At 33.4% G+C, this 23,720-nt stretch overlaps 1 protein-coding gene across 5 annotated transcripts in view; it reads left to right on the top strand.

Moving 5' to 3' along the window:
• Positions 1-18,273, top strand: part of GKAP1 (G kinase anchoring protein 1) — an 82,665-nt gene extending 64,392 nt beyond the window's left edge. For all 5 annotated transcript variants that reach the window (XM_045780839.2, XM_045780837.2, XM_045780840.2 and 2 more), the window contains 5 exons: positions 7,758-7,859; positions 11,531-11,594; positions 14,871-14,941; positions 15,479-15,556; positions 17,949-18,273. In XM_045780839.2, the coding sequence (XP_045636795.1) occupies positions 7,758-7,859; positions 11,531-11,594; positions 14,871-14,941; positions 15,479-15,556; positions 17,949-17,996 (363 nt within the window). In that variant the 3' untranslated portion in view covers positions 17,997-18,273. The remainder of the gene's footprint in view (positions 1-7,757; positions 7,860-11,530; positions 11,595-14,870; positions 14,942-15,478; positions 15,557-17,948) is intronic.
• Positions 18,274-23,720: the final 5,447 nt, after the last annotated feature.

The following is a 23,720-nucleotide window of genomic DNA, read 5'->3' as shown; positions in this document are numbered from 1 at the left end:
TTTCCTTTTTTAGAAAAACTTAAAACAGTGGAATCCAATTATGATGATATGATGCTACAGTTTTAGGATATTATCTTAGTCATTATCACGCATAGATACTTATATTAACAAGTGTAAGGCAGTCCATTCATTGAATATTTATTGAGTGTGTGCTGTGTGCTAGGTGCTGTCAGGCACCAGTGTAGGGGAGTGGGAACACGGAGATGGGTGGGACTGTCGTTCACTTTCGTTCACTTAGAGACTCAGAGCAGTGGGGATAAGAGGAGGCAGACCTATAGAGTATCACTCAGTATGATGAAGGCTTGAGAGAGAGATGAACAATACACATGAAGTTTTGAATAGAGAAGGTACTAGCTCCCTCCTTGGGTGAATTGTGAAAGGTGTCTGAAGAATTGACATTTGGTATGGACGTTGAATGATGAATAAACTGTAAGCAGAGAAATGGAGGGGTCCTATGGGAAGTGCAAAAACAGAGGCCCAGAGCTGCACAAGCCTTAGACAGAATATTGAGAAAAGAGAAGGTTCTGCACTGAGATACACAGAGTGTGTGAGGCTGGGGTAACGAGGCCAGGGAAATAGCTTAGGTTTAGATTATGAAGGTCTTTTTATGGGGAATTAAGAAGTTGGAATTTTAACCCGTAGACCAGGGGTTGCAAACTATTGGCCACAAGCTAAGAATGGTATTCACATTTTAAATATATTACTCAAAAAACAAGAAAGAAAAGATCTCATATAGAGACCTGTAAGTCTGCATTTATTTTTCTTACCACAACTGCTGGTCTTCTGTTTTATTTATTCCTCGTTTTTGTTTTTGTTTTTTTGGTCTAACTTATTCTTAAACTTGCGCCTGTTCTTTACCTTATATTGACCTCCAATCCATCAATAACTGTTCTCAGCCTGAAATTGTAGTAAGTAATTTCAGTAGTGTTCCCATGAATGCTTTCCCTTTACCTCCTTGATATTCTCTTCTTCCCTTGTAGGTGCACAGCACTGGCACAGTATTGCCTACTTTCTCTATTCTTTTTTTTTTTTTTAAGATTTTATTTATTTATTTGACAGAGATAGAGACAGCCAGCGAGAGAGGGAACACAAGCAGGGGGAGTGGGAGAGGAAGAAGCAGGCTCATAGCGGAGGAGCCTGATGTGGGGCTCGATCCCATAACGCCGGGATCACGCCCTGAGCCGAAGGCAGACGCTTAACCGCTGTGCCACCCAGGCGCCCCTACTTTCTCTATTCTTATTTAATTCCTTCGCTGCCAGGTGTTGCTGGAAAATATATATATATTTTAAGACAGTTGTAATGTTCTGTTCTGAAAATCAGTGCTTTGTAACTTTTGCCAGATCTTCATTTCTACATAACAGTCCTTTGGTTCATCTCTCTTTCTTCTTTTTTAATTGAGCTATAATAAACATACAGTGTTACATTAGTTTCAGGGGTACAATATAATGATTCAGCAATTTGTACAATTTGACAAATTTGTCTGTGGCTTTTCCAGAATCTAAAAGCCCTTTTCCCATCCTTTTATTCTTCTGTGGACATTATTTCTTTGTTTCATTAAGATTGGTAAATTCAGTCACTCAACAAATTAAACACCTACTATGTTGTGTTATATAGGACATTATTCTAATGTAAGATGGGTGTATAAATAACACTAACATAATTCCACATGAAAATCTATTTTCAACTTAGTAGCAGGAAGTCCTTGCCTGTACAAGAAGTACTTGTGAGCTTCTTTTCTTTCTAACATTGAATTAAATTTAATGTTTTCAAGTCTTGCCTTGACTGTCAAATTTTATGTATAGTCCATGCAACCATGTTAACATTTATGGTTATATATGCTTTCTCTTTTTTCATTGACTATAATTCTCCCCTTTGTGGTCCATATCTTCTTATTTTTTTTAAGCCATCTCAGATCATTTTTGGATAGAAAGAATTATATTCATGTATTTCAGCAACTAGGTTTTTCAAACCCTTTGTAGAACAAATTTGGGCATATAAAAGTTCAGTTAAATGATTAAGTAATATTAATGATCTAATAAAACCAAAGCGAAAGTGTAGTATAGAACAATAGTCTTTGAAATCAACTAAACGTAATAACACAAAATACAGCTTCTGTAGCTTATCAGCTCTGCTACATTGGGATGAAATTACCTAAGCAGTTAAGATTTAAAGTTTTTATCAGAGTATGTTGTACATAGTACTCAATACACAATTATTTTTGTACAAGGTAGAAAATGATGTGTCCCAAAAAGGATATATTGGTAAAGTGCTATAGTAATTCACAGGAACGAAGATCGAAGATGGCTTTCTTAGGAGAAACTGGCTTTTGAATTGGAATGTAGAAAACAGTAGAATTTGAATATGCACAGGTGAGGGAGAAGAAACTAGAATGCCATGAGTATGGAGACAGTGAAGTATAAACCAGCCTAATTAAGACAGAAGGACCTTTGAGAAGTATAGTATAAGTTTGGTAAGGTAGCTTGGAAAAGGTTGTGGAGGATTTAAAGGCCTGGTTTATGGTTTAGTCAGTAGACAGTAAAGAATTTTTGAAGGTTCTTGAGCAGAGAACAAAGTTTTATGTGACGATAATTTCACTGCAGTGCCTGGGGAAAATCTGAATGAAGTTGAAGACTAGTGTTAGGAATGAGACAGTGCTCAGTATTATTAAGGGTATAGAACAACAGCATACTGTTAGTGGTATAGTGTAAATTGGTATAACCATTTTGGAAAAGTTTGGTATTAACTTTTTATTTATTTTTTGTGGTAAAGATGCAACAGTATTTTTTTCAGCTTTATTGAGATATAATTGAGATATAAAATTGTAAGATATTTAAAATGCACCTCATAAAAATAAATAAAATGCATGTCATGATGATTTGATATACCTAAACATTATGAAGTGTTTCCTCCCACCTAGTTAATTAACACATTTACATCTCACATATTTATCTTTTTTTTTTTTTTAAGAACATTTAAGTTCTAGCCTCTTAAAACATCAATTATGCAATGCAGGACTATCAGTTATAGTCATCATGTTATACATTAGATTCTCCAACCTTATTCATCTTATAGCTGGAAGTTTGGACCATTTTACCAGCCTCTCCCTTGTTCCCTTTTCCCCCAGACCCTAGCAACCAGTATTAACTTTTCAAGTTGAAGATGATGGGCAGACTGTATGTTATAGAAATTCTACCCTAGATTAAACCTGGAGACATGTTCAAGAAGAATGTTCAAAACTCAGTTGTTCGTAATAACAAAATTGATAGGAGAAGTGAATGACTACAGTTATATGTAGCACCGTGGATGAATATCAAAAACATAGTGTTTAATGAAAAAGCGAGTCACCAAATAATAGTTTGATACCATTTATATATATCTCAAGAAATAGTAAATTTAAATGTATTATTTGGTGATATATATATATATATATATACATATATATATATATACATACATACAGTAAAAGACTAATAACGAAGAGAACAACAGTACAAAATTCATAATAGGGGATATCCTCAGGTGGGAAGGGAAAGAGGTATGATTGGGAAGAGGCACATGGGGGATGCCAAAATTTTGATAATGTTCAAATTCTTAACCTACGTTTTGGGTTATTTTCTTTTTACCTTACGTGTGTCATTATATATTTCCATGGCAAATGCAAAATTTTTCGTAATTAAAAAAATTTAGATTTTCTCAGTCTATCATTGTAACGGGGAAAAGAAAAAGATTGAAACCATTTAGAAAAATACTTCACTTTAGGGATGATTTATTTTCACCTTTAAAAATTCCTGGGTATATTAATGTACAGTAAAAGATGATTTAACCATGGCAAAAAGAAGAGCTTTCTTTCTTTGAGGAAGGAGAAAAATGGAGAGAGGAAAGAGATAGAGAAGTATTTTTCACTTTTCTGTTTTTCAAGGTTTGGGAGTTTTTAATTGTTGAAATATTTCTTAAATCTATCTTGTCTTCCCTTTTCACAAGCACTTTTCTAATTTTGGTCCTCATTATCTCTTACTGGTATTATTTCAGTAATTTTTAACAACTCTTTCTGCTTTCTGCCTTCTAATGCTAGGAGTAATTTCTCTTATACACTGCTACCAAATGACTTCTAAAAAGCATGACATCCACCATGCCACACCAAGTGCTTAAACTTCAGTGTCTGTTGAATCAAGTACAGTGTCCTTGACCCGATACGTAAAGTCGTCAGGCTGTGCTTTTCAAACTGAGAGTGCCACCTCATATAACCAGTCCAAAAATCAATTTAGTAGGTTTATAGATAGGTAGTAGAAAAATAGATAATAGGAAAAAAGAGAAAAATTTGAAGAGTCTATGACATCTATCTATTCATATTTTACAAAATTTGTTTCTATGTGTATATGTGCACATATACAGCACACACACACAAGTACATACACATACACTGACATGGGTGTATTCTGGGTCATGATCTAAGACATTCCTTAATGCAGATCACTGTCAAATAAGTATAAAAGCGTTGTTCTATGGTGTAGTTTCAACCGAATTAACTTCAGCCATATTCTTTCCCAGATTTTCTCCTAGCTAGAGCAAAGCACACCTATCACAGAATGCTCGATCCTCCCTGGCTTTGCTCAAGGTTCATGTCACTTGTCATCTTCTCTCTGAAGCTTGCTTTCATTGCCCCACCCCAAACACCAAACACAAAAAACCTGGATGTGATCTTTCCTTCTTTTTTTACCCCACAGCATTTTTTCTTATGGCACATTTCACACAGCACATTTTTATTATCCTTCTTAACAGATTAAAAATCCTTTGTGGACATGGACTTTATCTTGTACATCCTTGTATCCTCATTTTAGTGTATAATATTTTCTACTTTAAAGATATTTTTTAAAGTATTAATTGAAATATAGGGCTTTATAAAAATGAATGCACATGAAAACAGTATGATTTTTTGTTTTTAAAAAGTGATCTTGGTTTTTTTTAAAAAGATTTGTTTATTTATTTTAGAAAGAGAGCATGTATGTGAGTGGTGGGAAGGGTCAGAGGGAGAGGGAAAGAGAGAATCTCCAGCAGACTCCCCGCTGCACGCAGAGCCTGACCTGGGGCTCAGTCCCAGGACCCTGAGGTCATGACCTGAGCCGAAACCAACAGTCAGATGCTTAACCAACTAAGCCACCCAGGTGCCTCAAAAAAGTCATCCTTTTTTTTTTTTTTTTTAAGATTTTATTTATTTATTTGTCAGAGAGAGAGTACAAGTAGGGGGGAGCAGGAGGCAGAGGGAGAAGCAGGCTCCCTGCTGAGCAAGGAGTACGATGTGGGACTTGATCCCAGGACCCTGGGATCATGACCTGAGGTAAAGGTAAACACTTAGCCGATTGAGCCACCCAGGCATCCCAAAAAGTCATCTTTATTAAAGAAGTTTTGGAAACTACTGATAAGTGGAGAAATGATAATGGCAAAAATTAATATTTGATGGCTTTACTATATATTTGCCAGATACTATATTAAGTACTTAAGATGGTTATTTATTTATTTATTTATTTTTTTTTTTTTTTTTTCCTAAAGATTTTTATTTATTTATTTGACAGAGATAGAGACAGCCAGCGAGAGAGGGAACACAAGCAGGGGGAGCAGGAGAGGAAGAAGCAGGCTCATAGCAGAAGAGCCTGATGTGGGGCTCGATCCCATAACGCCGGGATCACGCCCTGAGCCGAAGGCAGACGCTTAACCGCTGTGCCACCCAGGCGCCCCTAAGATGGTTATTTAATTTGCACAGTTAACTATGAAGTTGGTAGATATTATCTCAGTTTACAGATGCGGTGGGAAAAAATGACCTTAATTTTATTGACATGGAGAAAACTATTGATACTTTGTTTTGGTCCTACTTTTCTATGGATATATGCTTATTTTTTCCTCTAATAATGTAGAAACTATTATATGGACCATTTTTTAGTTAAATAAAGATGGTGAGCATTTTGGGTTATTAAGTAATAATTCTTATACATTAAATAATTTAATTTTTAAATAACTAAATCGCTTTCAGTTACTCCACACTGAGAAAAAAAATTTTTGAATGTACCAGTTTGATATAACATTTCTTTGCTTACCACTGAGATTATATACTTTCTCGTGTTTATTGGTTGTAATGCCTGTCATATGGTTGTGACTATTTTTTCCAGTTTAAATAAAATAAGATAAAAACAGAGAGGGAGGCAAACCATAAGGGTCTCATTTATCTTTCAATTTTGTTTTAGTATTTTTGGAGATTTTTCATCAAGTTAAATGTATCAGTCTTTTCCTTTTAGTTTCCTCCATTCGGTATTATGTTCAGAGGGCTTTCCTACTCAAAGATGATAGATATTCATCTAGATTTTATTTTAATACTTATGTGTTTCCATTTTTTCAAAATTAGAAGAGTATTTTATATTATTCAATGATTCTATACTCCATATAAAACAATTTTGATAAAACAAATTTTTAAACAATAAAGCGAAATTTCCATAATCTCACAAAAATAAATCTCCTAAGAGTTAGTAAATTTTTAGTATATGTCCTTCCAGAATGTTTTCTTTGCACATAATGTCATAATATTGAGACCATGTGAATGTATTTTATAGTTCTGTATCATTTTTAGTGATTTCAGAGTTATTTGACTTTGGGATGATTTTTTTGCACTTAAATTTGCCTGGGTCTGTGGTGCAAGATGGCAGGGATTTACTTAACTTGATTTTTTTTCCCCAGTTAGCCACTTATCCTGTAACCTACATTTACTCTGTAATTCAGCCTTTTCTCACTTTTTTAAAATACCAGAATTATATTACAATAAATTCTTATATCTGAAATCTCTTCCTGGACTTTCTTTTCTGGTACACTGCTCTGTTAACCCAGGTGCCCTGACCACACTGTTGTAGTTATTTTTGCTGTGTGGTGTATAATTATTTGGTAGGTAAATTCTTCTGCATTGCATTAACTTTTTGTTTCTATCCTGTGTTCTCCCAGCTGAAATTTGACTGGAATTTCAATTGAAATTTTATTGAATTTACAAAGTAATATTTAGTCTTCCCATCACTTTGTTCCATGTCTTTTTCAATATTTTACGGTTTCCTTTACAGATTCTAAACATTTCTGAATTTTATTTTTAGGGATATTTTTTATAGCTACTGGGAGAAATGGTTTTTCTAGTTATATTTTTTACCTGCTAATTACTGATATAGAGAAAAGTTTTTAATTTTGGGGTTTTGTTTTTTGTTATTTATTTTTTACAATTGAAAATAATTATAAAAACTTATTACTATTTATTATTTCTCATAAGTTTTCAGTTGGGTTTTAAAGATAGATGAATGACAACTTGTAACAGAGCATTTTTAATATGTTTTATTCCAGTATAGAAATATTTCAATGCTCTAATATTATTCTGTTATGTTTGTAGTTTGAGATTAATCATAAATATCTTATTCGCTTTCACAATAATTACAATTATATATTTGGGTAGAAGCAGAAATATTGTCAGCAGTTTAAAGTTGCTTTAGAAAATGAATTGAAATCAGGAAAATCAGGATTTTTTTTCCTCTTAAACTTTTCACAGACGAATATTGTAAACCAATTCTGGTTTTTTTGGTGTTTTTTTTTTTTAACATTTTATTTTTAAGTAATCTTACACCCAAGGTGAGGCTTAAACTCAAAACCCTGAGATCAAGAGTCACATGCTGTACTGACTGAGCCAGACAGGCACCCCAGAACTATCTTAGTTCTAAAATAGTGTTTTTCTCTCACAGGAAGTAGTTCTGAAAGATGGAAGAATTGAAAGACTAAAGTTGGAACTTGAAAGGAAAGATGCTGAAATCCAGAAGCTGAAAAATGTGATCACTCAATGGGAGGTTTGTAATTATTTACTGCTGTAAACGAATTCTATAAAATTGCACTTTTCTGTTTTTCTTGTATGTTAATATGTATAATATTTGATTAATAGAAATAATATTTCTGCTGTTTAGGTTTTTAAACTCTCAATTATATAAAATCTGAATAACAATATGATTTTTTATCATGTGAAAATATATATAATATTAAATTTGCCATTTTAACCATTTTTAAGTGTATAATTAATTGGCATTAATTATCTTCACAGTGTTGTGTAGTTATCACCACTATCTATTTCCAGAACTTTTTCATCATCCCAAATTCTGTACCCATTAAATAACACCCCCATTTCCCTTTTCTTGCAACCTCTGTAACCTCTAATCCCAATGAATTTGCTTTATTCTAGTTTCTTCATATAAGTGGAATCATATATTTGTCTTTGTGTGTCTGGCTTATTTCACTTAGCATAATGTTTTCAAGTTTCATCCATGTTTTTGCGCGTATCAGAATTTCATTCTTTTTATGGGTGAATAATAGTCCACACTACATTTTGTTTATTCTGTTCCATTTGTGGACACTTGCATTGTTCCACCATTTCACTATTGTGAACAATGCTGCCATGAACATTAGTGCACAAGTATCTGAGTCTCTGCTTTCAGTTCTTTTGGTTATATACCTAAAAGTGGAATTGCTGGATCATAAAGTAGTTCTGTGTTTAACTTCTGGAGAAACTGCCAGACTGTTTTCCATAGCACCTGCACCATTTTCCATTCCCATCATCAATGCACAAAGGTTCCAATTTCTCCACATCCTCACCAACACTTGCTATTTATACATTTGTTTTTAAAACCACAAACCTACATGTTACTCTTTTACTTGCTTTCTTAGGCTTTTCAAAAAATCTCATTCATTTCAAGTGTCATTCTTTTTTGACTAATATTTGTTCACTCAACAGTTATTTACTGAGTGTCTATAATGTTCCAGGTAGTTTTCTGGGCCCCACATAATGTAATAGTGAAAAAAATGGTAAATCAAGTTCCAGCCCTGATGGTTCTTATATTTTCCTTCTCTTCTACACATGCCGTTAGGAATCATACCTACTGAAACCTTTCTGGACTGCATTCACCCAACTCCCTTAGCTTTTTCTTTGTGATTTATAGTTTCCTTTTCTTTTGTTGGGCACAACAAAGGTAAAGAAGATGTGGCATGCATGTGTTTGTGTGTGTGTGTGTGTGTGTGTGTGTGTGTGTGTGTGTGATGGAATATTATTCAGCCATAAAAAGAATGAAATCTTGCCATTTGCAACAGCATGGATGGATCTAGAGAATATAATGCTAAGTGAAATAAGGCAGTTAGAGAAAGACAAACACCATATGATCTCACTCATATGTGGAATTTAAGAAACAAAACAAATCAAAAAACCAAAGAAACAAAAAAAAGGGGGGGGGAGAGACAAACCAAGAAACAGAATCTTAACTATAGAGAACAAACTGATGGTTACCAGAGGGGAGGTGGGTGGGATGGGGGAAATAGATGATGGGGATTAAAGAGTACACTTATCATGATGAAAAAAATAGAATTAAATAAATAAACCCAAAGCTTCATAAATTATGGGCAGAAAAAAAAGAACTGCAATTAGAACCACCGGATTGGTGCTAAATGAATATATACTTCAATTCTTACCTAAAACCTTGGCCTAAATATATTATAAGATGTATATAAATAAATTCATAAGACGTATATAAAAATATGTATGAAATATATGTGTATATGTATTATATATAATATATATGTATATGTGTACATATGTATGTGTATTATATATGTATTATATATACACATGTATATATGTATTATATATGTGTGTGTATATATGTATGTATGTGTGTGTAAATACATATATATGCATGCATGAAGCCTAGAGTGAAGACAGTGTAGTAAAACAATGAACAGGTATGGAATGTGAGAGGAACAGCACATTTCGAACAGGTTTGGGCACTGGGGACTAATATCTGATTTTGTATAGGCTGAGTTTGAAATGGCTATGGATGTAGGCATAGATGTTCAGGATGCAGCTGAATTCACAATATATGTATCATTTAACCTAAGTGCTCTCTTTTTCATGAAATTAAAAATGCTAATAAGCGTCCTGTATATTTCACTTATGCTCTTTTAAATTGCATGACATTAGTATGTTATACATTTTGTTTTTATAGATAAATTTGCTATTCAGGGTTGTATATACAAAACTATATATGCTATTTTTATGGGCAACATCAAGATTTTTCATAGGTAATTTTGCTTGTTTGCAATTTATGCTTTATGAGCTGACTTTAGACCCGAAGCCTGCTTTAAGGGGTGTCTCTGTGTATACTGATCTGTACCTTGGACAACAGGCTTGAGCAGGAGATAGAGTTTGGCAAGATATTAACATTGATTGAGGCCCTGAGAGTTTCTTAGAAACAGTTTCATATTCATAGTGGATATATATTCATAGTGAATCTACTTGTAGTTAACTATGTGTGTTTTTCCCCTTCATATTTTTATGTGTCCATCTGACTTACCTCCCTTATTCATTCCTAAGCTTCTCAGAAGTTCTGTTCCCTTTATATTTACTGTGATGCTTACTTCTGTTCAGGATATTGTCTACAGTATTGCTGAGTATCATTACTGGTTTATTATCAGCAATTTACTGGATAGAGTGTTTAGTAAAAGCTATCTTTATTGACCTTGATTTAAAATACATATGCTTTACAAAACAGATTTTTGAATCAGTAACTTCTGTACTTACGTGCATACGTGTTAAGAGAAGAAATGACAAGTTTCTTATACTGATCTGCTTTCTTTCTCTGATCTTTTGTTTTTCCACAATGTATTAAATGTATTGTTTTCTCCAATGTGTTAATATATTAAATATGTATAAATAATTAAGTCTGTTTAAGATATGTTCAATAAGCGTAGTGTAGGGGGAAAATTCCTTGGAATAAAGATGTTGATGTGGGAACATATTTTCTCTTGTTCATAAGTGTATAATTGTGTCATCTATATATTATGAGCAGAAGCTAGGTCATTAGGAAAAAGAAATGAAAAAGAATTGAAAGAAATTCCAGTAAATTATTAATTCATGTCAACTAAAAGTTACTTTAACAACATATAGTTAATGAAATAATGAGAGATTAATAAAGCCTTAAATGAGCAGACATAGTACTGTGCTGTACGGTTCTGTAACTACTGTGTGTGTGTGCCTAGGCACTCTCAGTAGTTAGTAGCCACATATTGGACAATGGCGATACAGAACAGATGCTGAAAGTTCTAGTATAGAACTGGACAGTCTTAGTCTAGAGCTGTGAATCATCTTTCTTTGTTTCCATCTAATTATTTTGAATTGTATAAGGGTTTTGTTTAAGGAAAAAAAGAAAGAACTTCAAGAAAATTTAGTATTATCCTGAATTTTCTCCAGTTTTATCTCTTTCTTCTTTTTCAATCACTTAAAATATTAATTTCTGTTATTGTACCATGAAATTAATTTAGGAGGAGACAGTAATGAATACCTTTTCCTCCATCCTATTACTTTCAAAAGTAATTTCTGTCTTTCAGCAAGCCTAGAATTCATAGCTCCGTAAATTCAGAGCAAATCACTAATTACATCATTTACTTTAAAAAAATTAAATCTTTTTTCTTTGACTATTAGGCAAAGTATAAAGAAGTAAAGGCAAGAAATGCACAGTTATTGAAAATGCTTCAGGAAGGTGAAAGTAAGTGATTTGTGTGTTTTTGGAATTAAAAGTAACCTTAAAAAATATTTGAAGATAATTTTTCAAGATATATGATTAACTCAATAAAATAAAAAATTTTCCCAGAGTAATTCAGATTGAATTGTTGCTGATAATTTTATTATTACAAGTCACTCTTACAGCACCTTAGTATAATACAGGTTTCCAACTATTCAGGTAAGAGAAAGCTTAAAATTTCAATTCTTATAAAGTATTGAACCACATTCAGCAGGAAAACAAGAATAGACCTTGCTTAAGATTCTTTTTTTAATTATTAGAGGAAAATATCTATCATCATTTTAGGTTTTCCTTCCCTCCTTCCCCCCAGTCTTTTTTTTTTTTTTAAATTCATTTATTTATTTTAGAGCGAGAGAGAGAGTGAGAGCATGTGTGCACACATGAGCAGGAAGAAGAGCAGAGGGAGAGGAACAAGCAGATTCTGTGCTGAGCGCAGGGCCCGACGTGGGGCTTGATCTCACAACCCTGAGATCATGACCTGAGCCAAGACCAAGAGTTGAACACTTAACCAACTGAGCCACCCAGGCGCCCCTCCCCAACTCTTTATGCTTTTGCAGCTGCTCTAAACTTCGGCAATATTTCAGCAGCAGGAAGCCAAGGAAATCAATATAAAATGATTAGAGATAATCACCTTAGTAAAGTATATCAACATCAGTTGCATTCCTGATTATGATACTTACCTTGAAAGTTCTTTGAAAATTTTTCATTCATAACAGAAAAGGAAGTGTGTGTTAATTTTTTAATATGAAGCTTATGCAAAGGAAATTATATATCATAAAAATCACATAAAAACATCTGAATAAGAGAAAATCTTCTGAATAAGCAAAGTTAAGTTTAATAAACAGTTTTCCCTGTTAATATGTGTCAGTGATATCCCAAATAGATCTCTTGTGAGTACTGTATAGTGTTCACAAAATTGTGAAACTTACCTTGAATCAGAATAAACAAGATACCAAATTGAAGATACTGGGAATGGAATTGTCCAATCAAAATTTAAACTATATTAAACAGCAATTATCAAAACATATGAGTATGTTTTACTCATGTTCAGGAATCATGTTCAGTTGAACAGATTATATGGCGTTGAAATAGATTCAGACTTACTGTTTGATAACTTTACTATTTTTTATAATCTAGCATATGCCTTAATTATGATGAAATAGAAGTTAAAGAATAATGGGGAAAGGCATTATTTGGACAGAACAAAATTATGAAAAAAATAATTGTTTACAAGCTGTATTTCTAATTAAGAAATTAGGGGTATCATTGGACAAGGGATGCATGACTTTTAAATATGTAAAAACAAAGTAATATTCCTATTTAGGGAAACATTTGTGAAAAGTGAAAAAGTTAATAGATAAAAGCTTTCTCTCAAAAATACATTTAAAATGCTACCAGTAAATAACATCAGTGTCCATACTGTATACTATAAAAAAAATCCAAGTAGGGATGCCAGGCTGATTCTTGATCTCGTGGTCGTGAGTTCAAACCCCGTGTTGGGTGTAGAGGTTACTTAAAAAAAAAATACAAGTAGCTCAGTGATGGGCATTAAGGAGGGCACGTGATGTGATGTGCACTGGGTGTTATATGCAACAAATGAATCATTGAACACTATGTCAAAAACTAATGATGTACTAAATATTGGCTAATTGAATTTAAATTAAAATCCAAGTAGAAGAATTTTATATAGAATATTACATGAAAAATACAGTACATTAGAGCACACATACTCTAGCATTTATAATGTTGAGTGTGAATACAGTCAGCTCTATTATAATGCAACACATATTCCTAAAAATCACCAAACTCTTCAAAAGCACACAATTAAAACCACAGGGTTTATAGGAAAATGGGGTTAGGAGGGTGCAACACTCAAAAAAAAAAAACTTCATCAGAGACACATTAAAAAAAAGTTGGGAACTTAATAAAAACAGTAACACAGTTTTATACATGTTAAAGTGGTTAAGCACAAATACTATAATAGATATGGCACTTTACTTTACTTGGAAGGCTGCCTTAGGTTTGCTGGTGGAAATAGGCTTCAGAGGGTCAGGTTGTGTGTTACTGTGAAACAATGGAAGGATGCAAAGTTGGTGTGGTTCTTAACAGTGAACAGAGATAGCTGGTAGATGTTTGAGGTGTGTGCATGGGTGCTGTTTTCTGTATTTGTGAAATTATGCTCAAGCAAGTGCAAAATTTATGTTATGATCAAGTTGTTCCATAATACAGCTATCTCAATGAAACAAATTTGTGTTTTCAAAACAAGCATGTTATTGGAAAACTGACTGTAATTGAAATGTTACATAATTATTAAAAATCACTAGTTCTCAGTGAGTATGCCTAATTCTGGGGAGAGGGGATGTGAAAGTTACCAAGTTGAATCTTGAGAGACTATGATTTGATTCTTGACACAGCGTCTCACCTGACTGCATTAAACTATGAAAGATAAATTTGAATTACAGTGTTATATTGGTAGAGCTGTGGTGACAACAGTACTCATATATTTGATCTTTTCCTCCTTCACTAAATTTATTACCGTTTTACCTCTTCAGTCTCTCCTGGTTTGTTTTCAAAGTTGAGGAGTTAGTTTTTCATGCATTGTAACCATTATCATGGGTTAAAGAAGTTGTTAGTCATGTGGAGATTTTTAAAGCTTAGGAAACCTGGGGGCCGAAATGTAGATAGATCCCTTGCTTCCCCAAAGAGGGGAAACCTCTAGACAAAGGAAGAGTTCTGAAAGACCACATGTGTGTAATGTAATCAGTCATGATCATATGAGCTACTTTCACTTGACAGTGCTTATTGGTATGAACAGTCAGATAAGAATCATTTTCGTGGGCTTTACGGTGCTGCTCACCCTGACAACAAAACAAAACAAAATAAAAACATTCTACCTTGTTTTTAAAATCTTGCTCTAAGATTAGTCCAGATATTTGTTTTATCCCTATGAGAAATTGTTTATGACCTTGTCCTCTTTAGAATAGCTGGAAAAAATTTATTTTTCAAGCTATCTATACAATTCATATTTTAATACTACAGAAAATGTAAAATTTCCAAGAAAAACTGCTGTAGTAATAATCATGATCAGAATTTACCAGTGAAAAAATAAGAGCTATATAGAATTAAGAAATAATTCATTCGGTATAAGGACAATGAATTTTTGCCCAACTACACTGCTGTCTTGGTTCAGGTATTTGAGTGATTGAAAAGATTATACTGCTGTTTTTCCTTTCTTGTCAGTGAAAGATAAAGCAGAAATACTTCTGCAAGTTGATGAATCACAAAGTATCAAGAATGAGCTAACTATACAGGTAAGAAAAACTGTGAAATATACAGGACTGGTTTTCTTAAGCTATTTTTCTATAGTCCTAAATTATGGAAGTCGATTAAACAAAAATACAGCCCATCAACTGTGATAAAGTGAAACAAATTATACTTCATTATTATCATGTAACAGCAAATGAATGAAGATTCTGTTTACTGTGCTGAGAGAGGTAGGTATGTCCTGGAGACTAAGGGAAGATAAGGTTGTATTTTAGTTGATGCAGACTAATATAGAGATAAAAAGGGCAGATAGAACTTGCCCTGTTCATGGATTTGACTTTCTTCCCTTCCCATCTTTACTCTGCATTTTCTCTTAGAATAGTGAGCTTCTCCTATTTGTCTTCAGTATAAAACTGAGTAAAATGCCTAACTGAAATTCTGTGTGTGCTTGGTGGGTGGGAGGTGGTTCTTCTCTGATGTCTGTTCATCTAGTAATCAAATTCATCATTGTGAGTGAACTTTAAGAATTAAGAGTATTTGCCTAAAGAGACAAAGTCTTTTTTAAATTGAACGTTTGGTTTTAGGTGACTTCACTTCATGCTGCATTAGAACAAGAAAGATCTAAAGTGAAAGTATTACAAGCAGAACTAGCCAAATACCAGGTATGCTTTTATAATTTTGAAAGTGTTCTCATCCCAAATAATACACTTAGAATAGATACTATGTGAGAATAAAGCACTATTTCATTCAGTCCAAAATCTGTTTTGCCAAATGTATTAATAATTTTGTTGTTATTGGTCATATAATTTACACTTAAGGAAATGTTAGGGTTATTCTAAATATTGGTCTATGCAGCAATAACTTAAGTAAAATCCTTGGTGCATGATGTGGCATATGTGCCAGGAACTGCACTGAGGGAAGGTACATAATGACATTTGTCCTATTATATAATTTTGATCACTTGGGTACAGCAGTTTCTCCTAGATATCCCCATTGTAAAGATAATCTTTCCCCCTTTATAATTAATAAATATGTGAAATGATACTTTGAGATTGTGTGAATATCCTTTTCTTTTTACCCAGTGGTTTTAACATCCATTGATGATATTTGTATCAGTTATTATTTGGGTGGTTGCAAAATAGTGATTTTTTTTCTAATTCTATTATTTCTTCTGCATTTACAAGCTGGCATTCAGCATTTTTTTCTGGACGAAGCAGTAAAAAAAATCAGTTCTTTGTTTCAATATATGTGTATATGTATATGTGTGTATATACACACACACACACATATATTTGTATGTACGTATGTGTGTCTAAGTCATGATATAAAAATGTGTTAATTAATGTGGGGGGTCATAGTCCAAAAGGTTTGAAAGCCACCACTGTTGGCCTGGAGAACATAGAAGTTTTAACAGCCCCAGGTTTGACCTCTCATCAGTCTAGGAAGGAGAATTCCCTTTGCCTGGGAGACTTGGAAAAAGATCCTTGAATTTTGTGTGGGTTTTTTTGTTTTGTTTTGTTTTTGTTTTTAATCTTGTTGAAAAACAAGGTAAGAGTTTTAAGCTGTATAACACTGGTACTTATGCATAGTGGGTATCTACTTTGTAGGAAAGTTTTTAATAAATATATTTGTATTTTCCTGCTACAGGTAATAAATTTTGTTTTTAATACATGGCATTACACATCTCAGTTCCCATATACCCCCTTCTACTTTTTTTTTCTTTGAATGAATCTGTGCAAAACTTTTATTTGGTCAGGGATGAATAATGGCATTCTTATACTTGATTTTTTATTTAAAAAAGATTGATGTAGAAATGTTGATGACCACCAAGAGGGAAGTTATAAGCAGAACAAGGATGAAAGCAACAAAGAGTAGCTGCCAACACTAGTAAATGGGTCTGGATTCCATGTGCCCGATAGAACCACCACTTTAAGGAATGCACTTCCACAGACAAGTACTAGTTCCCAAACGTGGCTGACCATGCAAGTGACCAAGAATCACTTGGGAACTTTTTGAATTACAGATTGTGCAGCCCACTTCTGGTAATTATAAATAAGTAGATCTGGGATAAAGCCTAGACATCAGAATTTGAAAAATATCACCATTTAAGTGATTCTGTTGATCAACTAAGTTTGGGTATCATTGCCATCATTTATAAAAATGGAAAACTATAAAATTATTGTAAAGAAAATACATCAGACCATTACTTTGGTTAAAATGGAGGGTAGAATAGTTAAGGATGATTTTAATTTCCTTTTTTGTACCTTGGTACTTTCTGTATTTCTACACTGAGTATTTGCTTTTTAACTCAGAGTCAGGCAGAAAATGTTATGTTAAAAGTAATAAATGTAAAATACTTCTTATCTTTTAAGCTCCTACTGCTTTCCTTGGCTCAAATCAAATACCATAGGTGGAGTTTCATTTGGAGCAAATTAAATACAGATTCATATATGTCACTGAGCAATATGAAAAGTATAACCTGCTTTTCAACTCACTGATGAACAAAATCAGATTTCTAAAGCTATCTAATATGAACAAGACTAACTTGGATTAGAAATTGAATTATTCTAAAAGGTAATGAACTGAATTAGCAAATTTGCTGATTATATGAAGCAAATTGTTTATTTTAGTATTGATCAAAAATTATATATTTTTTAAAAACCTGGAACAGTCCAAAGGAGCTCTAAAAAATAAAATATTGGTGATCTCACTAAGTCTAAACTAATTCAAGTGGAAGTAACTGTTTCATCTAACCTGCTTTAACCATTTGTAAAAAGGAAGACACATGTTGTGGTGAGCACTGGGTGTTATACAGAACTAATGAGTTATTGAGTACTATGTCAAAAACTAATGACGAGTATACCGTACAGTAGCTAACTGAACATAATAAAAAAAATAACCTCGTAAAAATAATTTAGTGGTATGCACATTCAAATTTGCAACGAAATTTACTTCTTTCTCATACTCAAAATGCCTTTGGTCTCATTTATTCTTAAAATGAAAATGCCCCTAAAATGATACTTCCTAAATAATTTGCCCTATTTTTCTTTACAGGGTGGCAGAAAAGGGAAAAGAAACTCTGAATCCGACCAGTGTAGGTGATTCCATTAGCCTTTGAGGTCAACACAAAAATTAAAACTTTCAGGGTTTTGCAAAAATGTATATATTTAAGCTGTGCAACTGCTAAACTATGCAGTTTTTGTTGAAGAAACTTTAAAATGATTAGCTCACTAACAGTATAATTTTATGTCCTTTTGGCTTAAAGTGAAAAGAAGAAAAATAGAATTCCAGCAGAACTCAATGATTATTGTTTACTATCCATACTTCTTATCACTTTAGTTTTTCATCAGTCAATAAAATTAATTTACTCTTCCATTAATATGTTTGATTTTTTAAATTTCAGAAACAATGTGAAAGTATTATTAATTGGATTGTTTAAGTTCAGTGAATATTTACTGAGCACTTTCTGCATGCTAAACCCTACAGGACTTGCAAAATGAGTGAAAAATGGTGGATACCCTCAAGTAGTTTATGCTCAGGGGACATAGAAGTGGGGGATGGTGTAAAGACAACAGCAAAAGTAATTACCATACCTATTAGAGTGTGATAGCATATGGTTTGGAAATTGAGAAAACTTGCATGAGATAGTTTTTGGAGGGTAAGATACCTTTGCTGTAAATTTGTTGAGAGGCATTCCAGGCAGAAGTAGCAAAATCTGTGCTGAAATACTTATTTAAAGAACAGTCTGTCTTGTGGACAGAAACATGACACACTGAGAAAAGAAAGAATGCTGGAGGAATGAATGAGAGATTTTTCATGGGTTTCATCAATTGCTAAAATAAATAGTAGTATATGGGCTTGATTTTGTTTTTAGTGTAGTCAGTGAAATACAAATATGATTCATTAAAATACAGAGGGTTTTTGGTTTTACAACAAAAATGAATGCATAAATACTGACCTTGGCCTCCAAAACCAGCATTATATGAAAATTCCACTTCCTGTAAGTGTTTGAAAGAAAAAAATACTTAATATCATCATTGCTTGTATGTCTGGGTTCTTCCATGAGGTTACATGAACCTTACAAAGAATTATGACTTCTTATTTTTCCCTATATTCCCAGCACTTAGTCCTTTATGTGGCACAGAATAGATACTGAATAATTATTTAATAAAGTGGTAAAGCTTTTTTAGATAGTTTTTCCTAATTTTACCTCTGATTAAGAATAGGTGCCATTAGGGGCACCTGGGTGGCACAGCGGTTAAGCGTCTGCCTTCAGCTCAGGGCGTGATCCCGGCGTTATGGGATCGAGCCCCACATCAGGCTCCTCCGCTGTGAGCCTGCTTCTTCCTCTCCCATTCCCCCTGCTTGTGTTCCCTCTCTCGCTGGCTGTCTCTCTGTCAAATAAATAAATAAAATCTTTAAAAAAAAAAATAGGTGCCATTAGAACCTAATTAATTCATTAAATATATATGGTCATATTCCATGATGCCATATTTTTCAACTCTGATGAACAAAATCAGATTTCTAATGTCCTATATGAACAAGCTAGGCAGACCTTGAATGGTTTCAGTTATAACTGAATTACCGAAGTAGTTTATGAACTGAATTACCAAAGCACACGGTATCATCTGCTTTTGATGCCTGCACATTATCCATTTAGTACATTATCTGGCATCTAGCACAGTGCCTGACACATAGTAGACGCTAAACAGTTATGCCATTTTCTACTGGTGTATATTAATTTAAAATCACCTGGGCAAATAGAAAACTTCATTGATCACCCTCTTTTGAGTTGGGTGGTTTCTGGAGTACTGTATGCATTGCTCTGTTTTTCTCCCTGAATTCTTTTTCCTTGACTGATATATCCACTTCTATAGCTTAATCTAGCATTTCTGCGCTGATACATGAGTTTCATCAGGGAAAGCTTTATCTAGTAAGAGAGAGAAAAGACAATCAGTGATCAATTGGGGTTTCTTTTCCATTAAATTGATTTCTCGGGCATTCGCTTTTAATATTATTATTTAGATTCTTTTCCATTTCCTGAATGTTCTTTGAAATTATTGATAGTTTATCGTGTGCTAGGTATTGTGCTAAGCACTAGAGATGCAAATATATCCACAGTCAATTGGAAGAAAACAGAAATGTAAAGAAATACTCATAAAATATTCCAATAAAAAATACTGATATATTCAAATTGCTATTGGAGTACAGAAGAAAGTGCATCTTACCATTTTAAAGGAGTATCTTAGGCAATTTATTTTAATTATTTCAAACTTCATTAATAAGGTCTTACTTAAAATGCGATTATGGCAATATAGCTGGTTAATTAAATTCAGCATTTATTTTTAACATCTGTGGGATTTTTGGCATTTTCTGTAGTGTGTTTGTAAAGCCAGAGGAACTAGAGCTATGTTGAAGTCCCACTTCTGTTACTTATTAGTTGTATGACTTTGACTCATAGTGACTATTCAATAAATGATTGAACAGAGTGAAATTGGGTATCAAATGAGAAAAGCTAATGAAAGTGTTGGGTTAAAAAAACTGTGAGATGCAATCTCTTCCTTCAAATTATTTTCAGTCTAATAGGAATAAAAAATAGCACATAAGTAACTAAAATTCAAGGTAGAATATAGTGGATTCCATAAGGAGAGTATATTTGTTAGGAAAGTCAGATGTTACTTATAGAAAAAAATAGTAGTTTTTAACTGCTTCCTGAAGGACAGGCAGCTTTTAAGTGTATAGGTCATGTAATACAAAAGGAGAATAAAAAAGATGGAAAAAGGAGAAACAATGGAGTGTTCGGGAATGGAAAGATAAAGAACGTATTGAGGAAAGAGATTGCCTTCATTTTGCTTGAAGTATAGGACAATAATGAGACAGCCAGAGAGGTGGTTTGTGGATAGCTATCATTCATCTTAAATTTCAGATTAAGAAATCTCTACATAATCTGGTAGGCATGGGAAAGTTTATGGACAAAGGAGTGATGTAATCCAAGTTGCCCTTTAAGAAGATTGAAATGGCAGTGATGTAATAACAAATTATAGAAGAAATTAATTTGGGAGAGAGTGTCAAGGAAGCTCCAATAACAGAAATACCGGGTAAAGAGGATCTGAACTAGAGGGATGGCAGTAGAATTCAGAAAATGGAGTAAAAAACGTTCCTTGCCATATAACAATTTAAGAATATTTGAGCAAAATTGAAGGATTTAAAAAAGAAACACGATTTCATGACACAGACATTAGTAAATTTCAATGACTTAGGTTTTATACACTATGGGAATGAAAAATTACTGAAGCAACGAGCAAGATGGTAAGTGAAAGATAGTCTAAGATGCTCCAAAATCTGTCATCGAGGAGTTTTCCTGGGTAAAATTTTGATTGGATTCGAAATGTCACCTGCCATGAGCACCTGCTTCTAGTGCAGTTGCTAAGACGTGGGTGCCGTTACATGTACTGTTAGCAGCCTTGTGCTTTGGGTTTTGCCTTTAGGAAAAGTACTATGGCAATGTTTCAAGAACCAGAAAAACACTTATACCCACTAATTACTGATATTGGATAATTTACCCTTAGAAAATAATTTGAGAGAAGAGTAAGTTTGAAAAGATCCAGACAGGTATAACAGTATGTAAGTAGGGGAACCATGGAGTAACCTAAATGTCCAACTTCAGGGTCTCACCCAAGATCCAACCTGAATGACTAAATAATGTGACACATCAGTGGGAATTGTTATAAAAAAAAGTGTAATTAGGTTGGCTATGTAAAAACATGGACTATGTTGAACAATGTTTAAATATAAAACCTAAATACACAGCTGTACCCTGGTTATAGCTATGTGAAAATATATGTGCACATGGACAAACTGGAAAGTAGTAATTCTGAAATAAAACTGCTTGCATTGGATTAGGGAGATTATGGGGAATTATGGGTTAATTTCCCCCCCCCAAAATTTTATCTAATGTACTGTTTTCTGTAATTAAGAAAAAGGGAAAACACTACTACTTGTTAAGTAATTTGCTGTTATGGGAGTAGGTTGTATTAACTTACCCATTTTATTGACCTGTTCAGTTGAATTATGTTGATTTTTAAGAGACATCTCCTGGATGTGGAAGTTTTGTCTTTCTATCCAGAACCCTTCATCACAATAGAACTGTGCAGAGAAGGTAGTGTTGTAAATCGTGTGACTGTACGGCTGCAAGAAAACTTGTAAAATTTTACCAACCAGATTGATGTTTCCCTTGTTTTACTTCCCATTTAAAACATTTTAGAAGTTTTACTGCCATTAACCATGTCATATTGTTCTGGTGACATTTTCAATATTAACTTTTTTGATATTAATTATAAATGAAGATGTGAATTATTTCATAAATATTAAATATAGTATGTGCCTCGTGAATTTGTTAAGGAAGCAATAATTTTCTTCTCCATACCTCAGTATAGTGAGTACTGACTGTACCACCTTGTATAAAATTAGTTTTTTAAAATATAATTTTATTGAGATATAATTGACATACAACTGCGCATAATAAATGGGATAAGTGAACGTGCTTTGACATTTGTTAAGATTTGCCTTAGGCACCAATATGTGACTACCTAGTAAGTGTTATGTGTGGGCTTGAAAAGAATGTGTATTATGTAGTTGTTGCGTGCAGTATTCTCTATATGCCCAGTTAGATCACATTTCTTGAAATCTAATGGATCCTTAATGATTCTACTGCCTGTTCTGTCAGTTACCAAGAGAGATGTTAAATCTGTGATTATGGATTTGTCTACTTTTCTTTATGTTTGTCACTTCTGCTTTTGAGGTACATACAAATTTGAGTTTTTTCCTATCTTCCTGGTGATTTTCTTTTTACAAAGTGACTATCACTAGTTTGTTTTGTCCTTCTATTTTAAATCTCTCTCTTAACAGCAGTTTACACTTTTTAAAAATCCCAGTCTGACAAACCTTCTCTATTTCTGCTTCTCTCTTTTCCTCCTTTTCTTTGAATGATTGACTTGGTGACCTCCCCCTTTGTCAAGCCTTCAATGCTTTTAAGAAGTCCTTCCACATTTTAATTTTTATAAACTGGAGAGTTTGTCTGAACAAGCTGGTCTGTCATATCCCTGCAAAAGAAGGAACTAAAAATTCTGTTTGTTCTAGTTTGCTCTTTAATGGATCTATACCCACCACTTTATCATATAAAGTTTTATTGCAGAGACTGGGTTGGCATTTTTAAATAACTGTTTCAAGGCCCTATCATCAAGCCAGCTATTGCTGGAGAAAAACAACTGATAATTAGAATTTTAGTTACTCTTTTTCAACACTGTAGTTCACTTTGAGCCAGTGATTTTAATCTTACCAGACATAACATTTATGTCTAGTTACCCAATCAGTAACACTGTATATACTAGACTATATACATTAAGGTACCTTTTTTGGCTTCTATAAAGGAAAACGCTAGTCGTACTATTAAGATCTAGACTTACTAGCAAAGTATTTTTGGTCAGAGTAACGGGTTCTTTTCCTCCTATTTCTAAATTATCAGCCTTTTATGCTTATAAGATAGAAAACAAAGTTATCGTGGAATATTATAGTAAATCAGTTCTCCAGATGATTTAAAAACAGCAGCCAGCCAGGCTGAAAACCACAGAGCTAAGAGGCAAAAGAGAAAAATAAACAGATTCAGGGAAAGTTGTGTGTGTGTGTGTGTGTGTGCGTGCGCGCGCAAACTTGCATGTGCCTGTGTGTGTAAAATTCATCACACACAAATATTCTGAACTGCCCCTTCCTCTAATGTGGCCAGGAATTATTTGACCTATCTTCTATCAAGAAGTGGCATTTATGATT

The sequence above is a fragment of the Ursus americanus genome, chromosome 34 (assembly GCF_024610735.1).
Source record: "Ursus americanus isolate L20-20 chromosome 34, mUrsAme1.1.p, whole genome shotgun sequence".
NCBI lineage: Eukaryota > Metazoa > Chordata > Mammalia > Carnivora > Ursidae > Ursus > Ursus americanus.
This window is presented reverse-complemented; position numbering and strand designations above follow the sequence as displayed.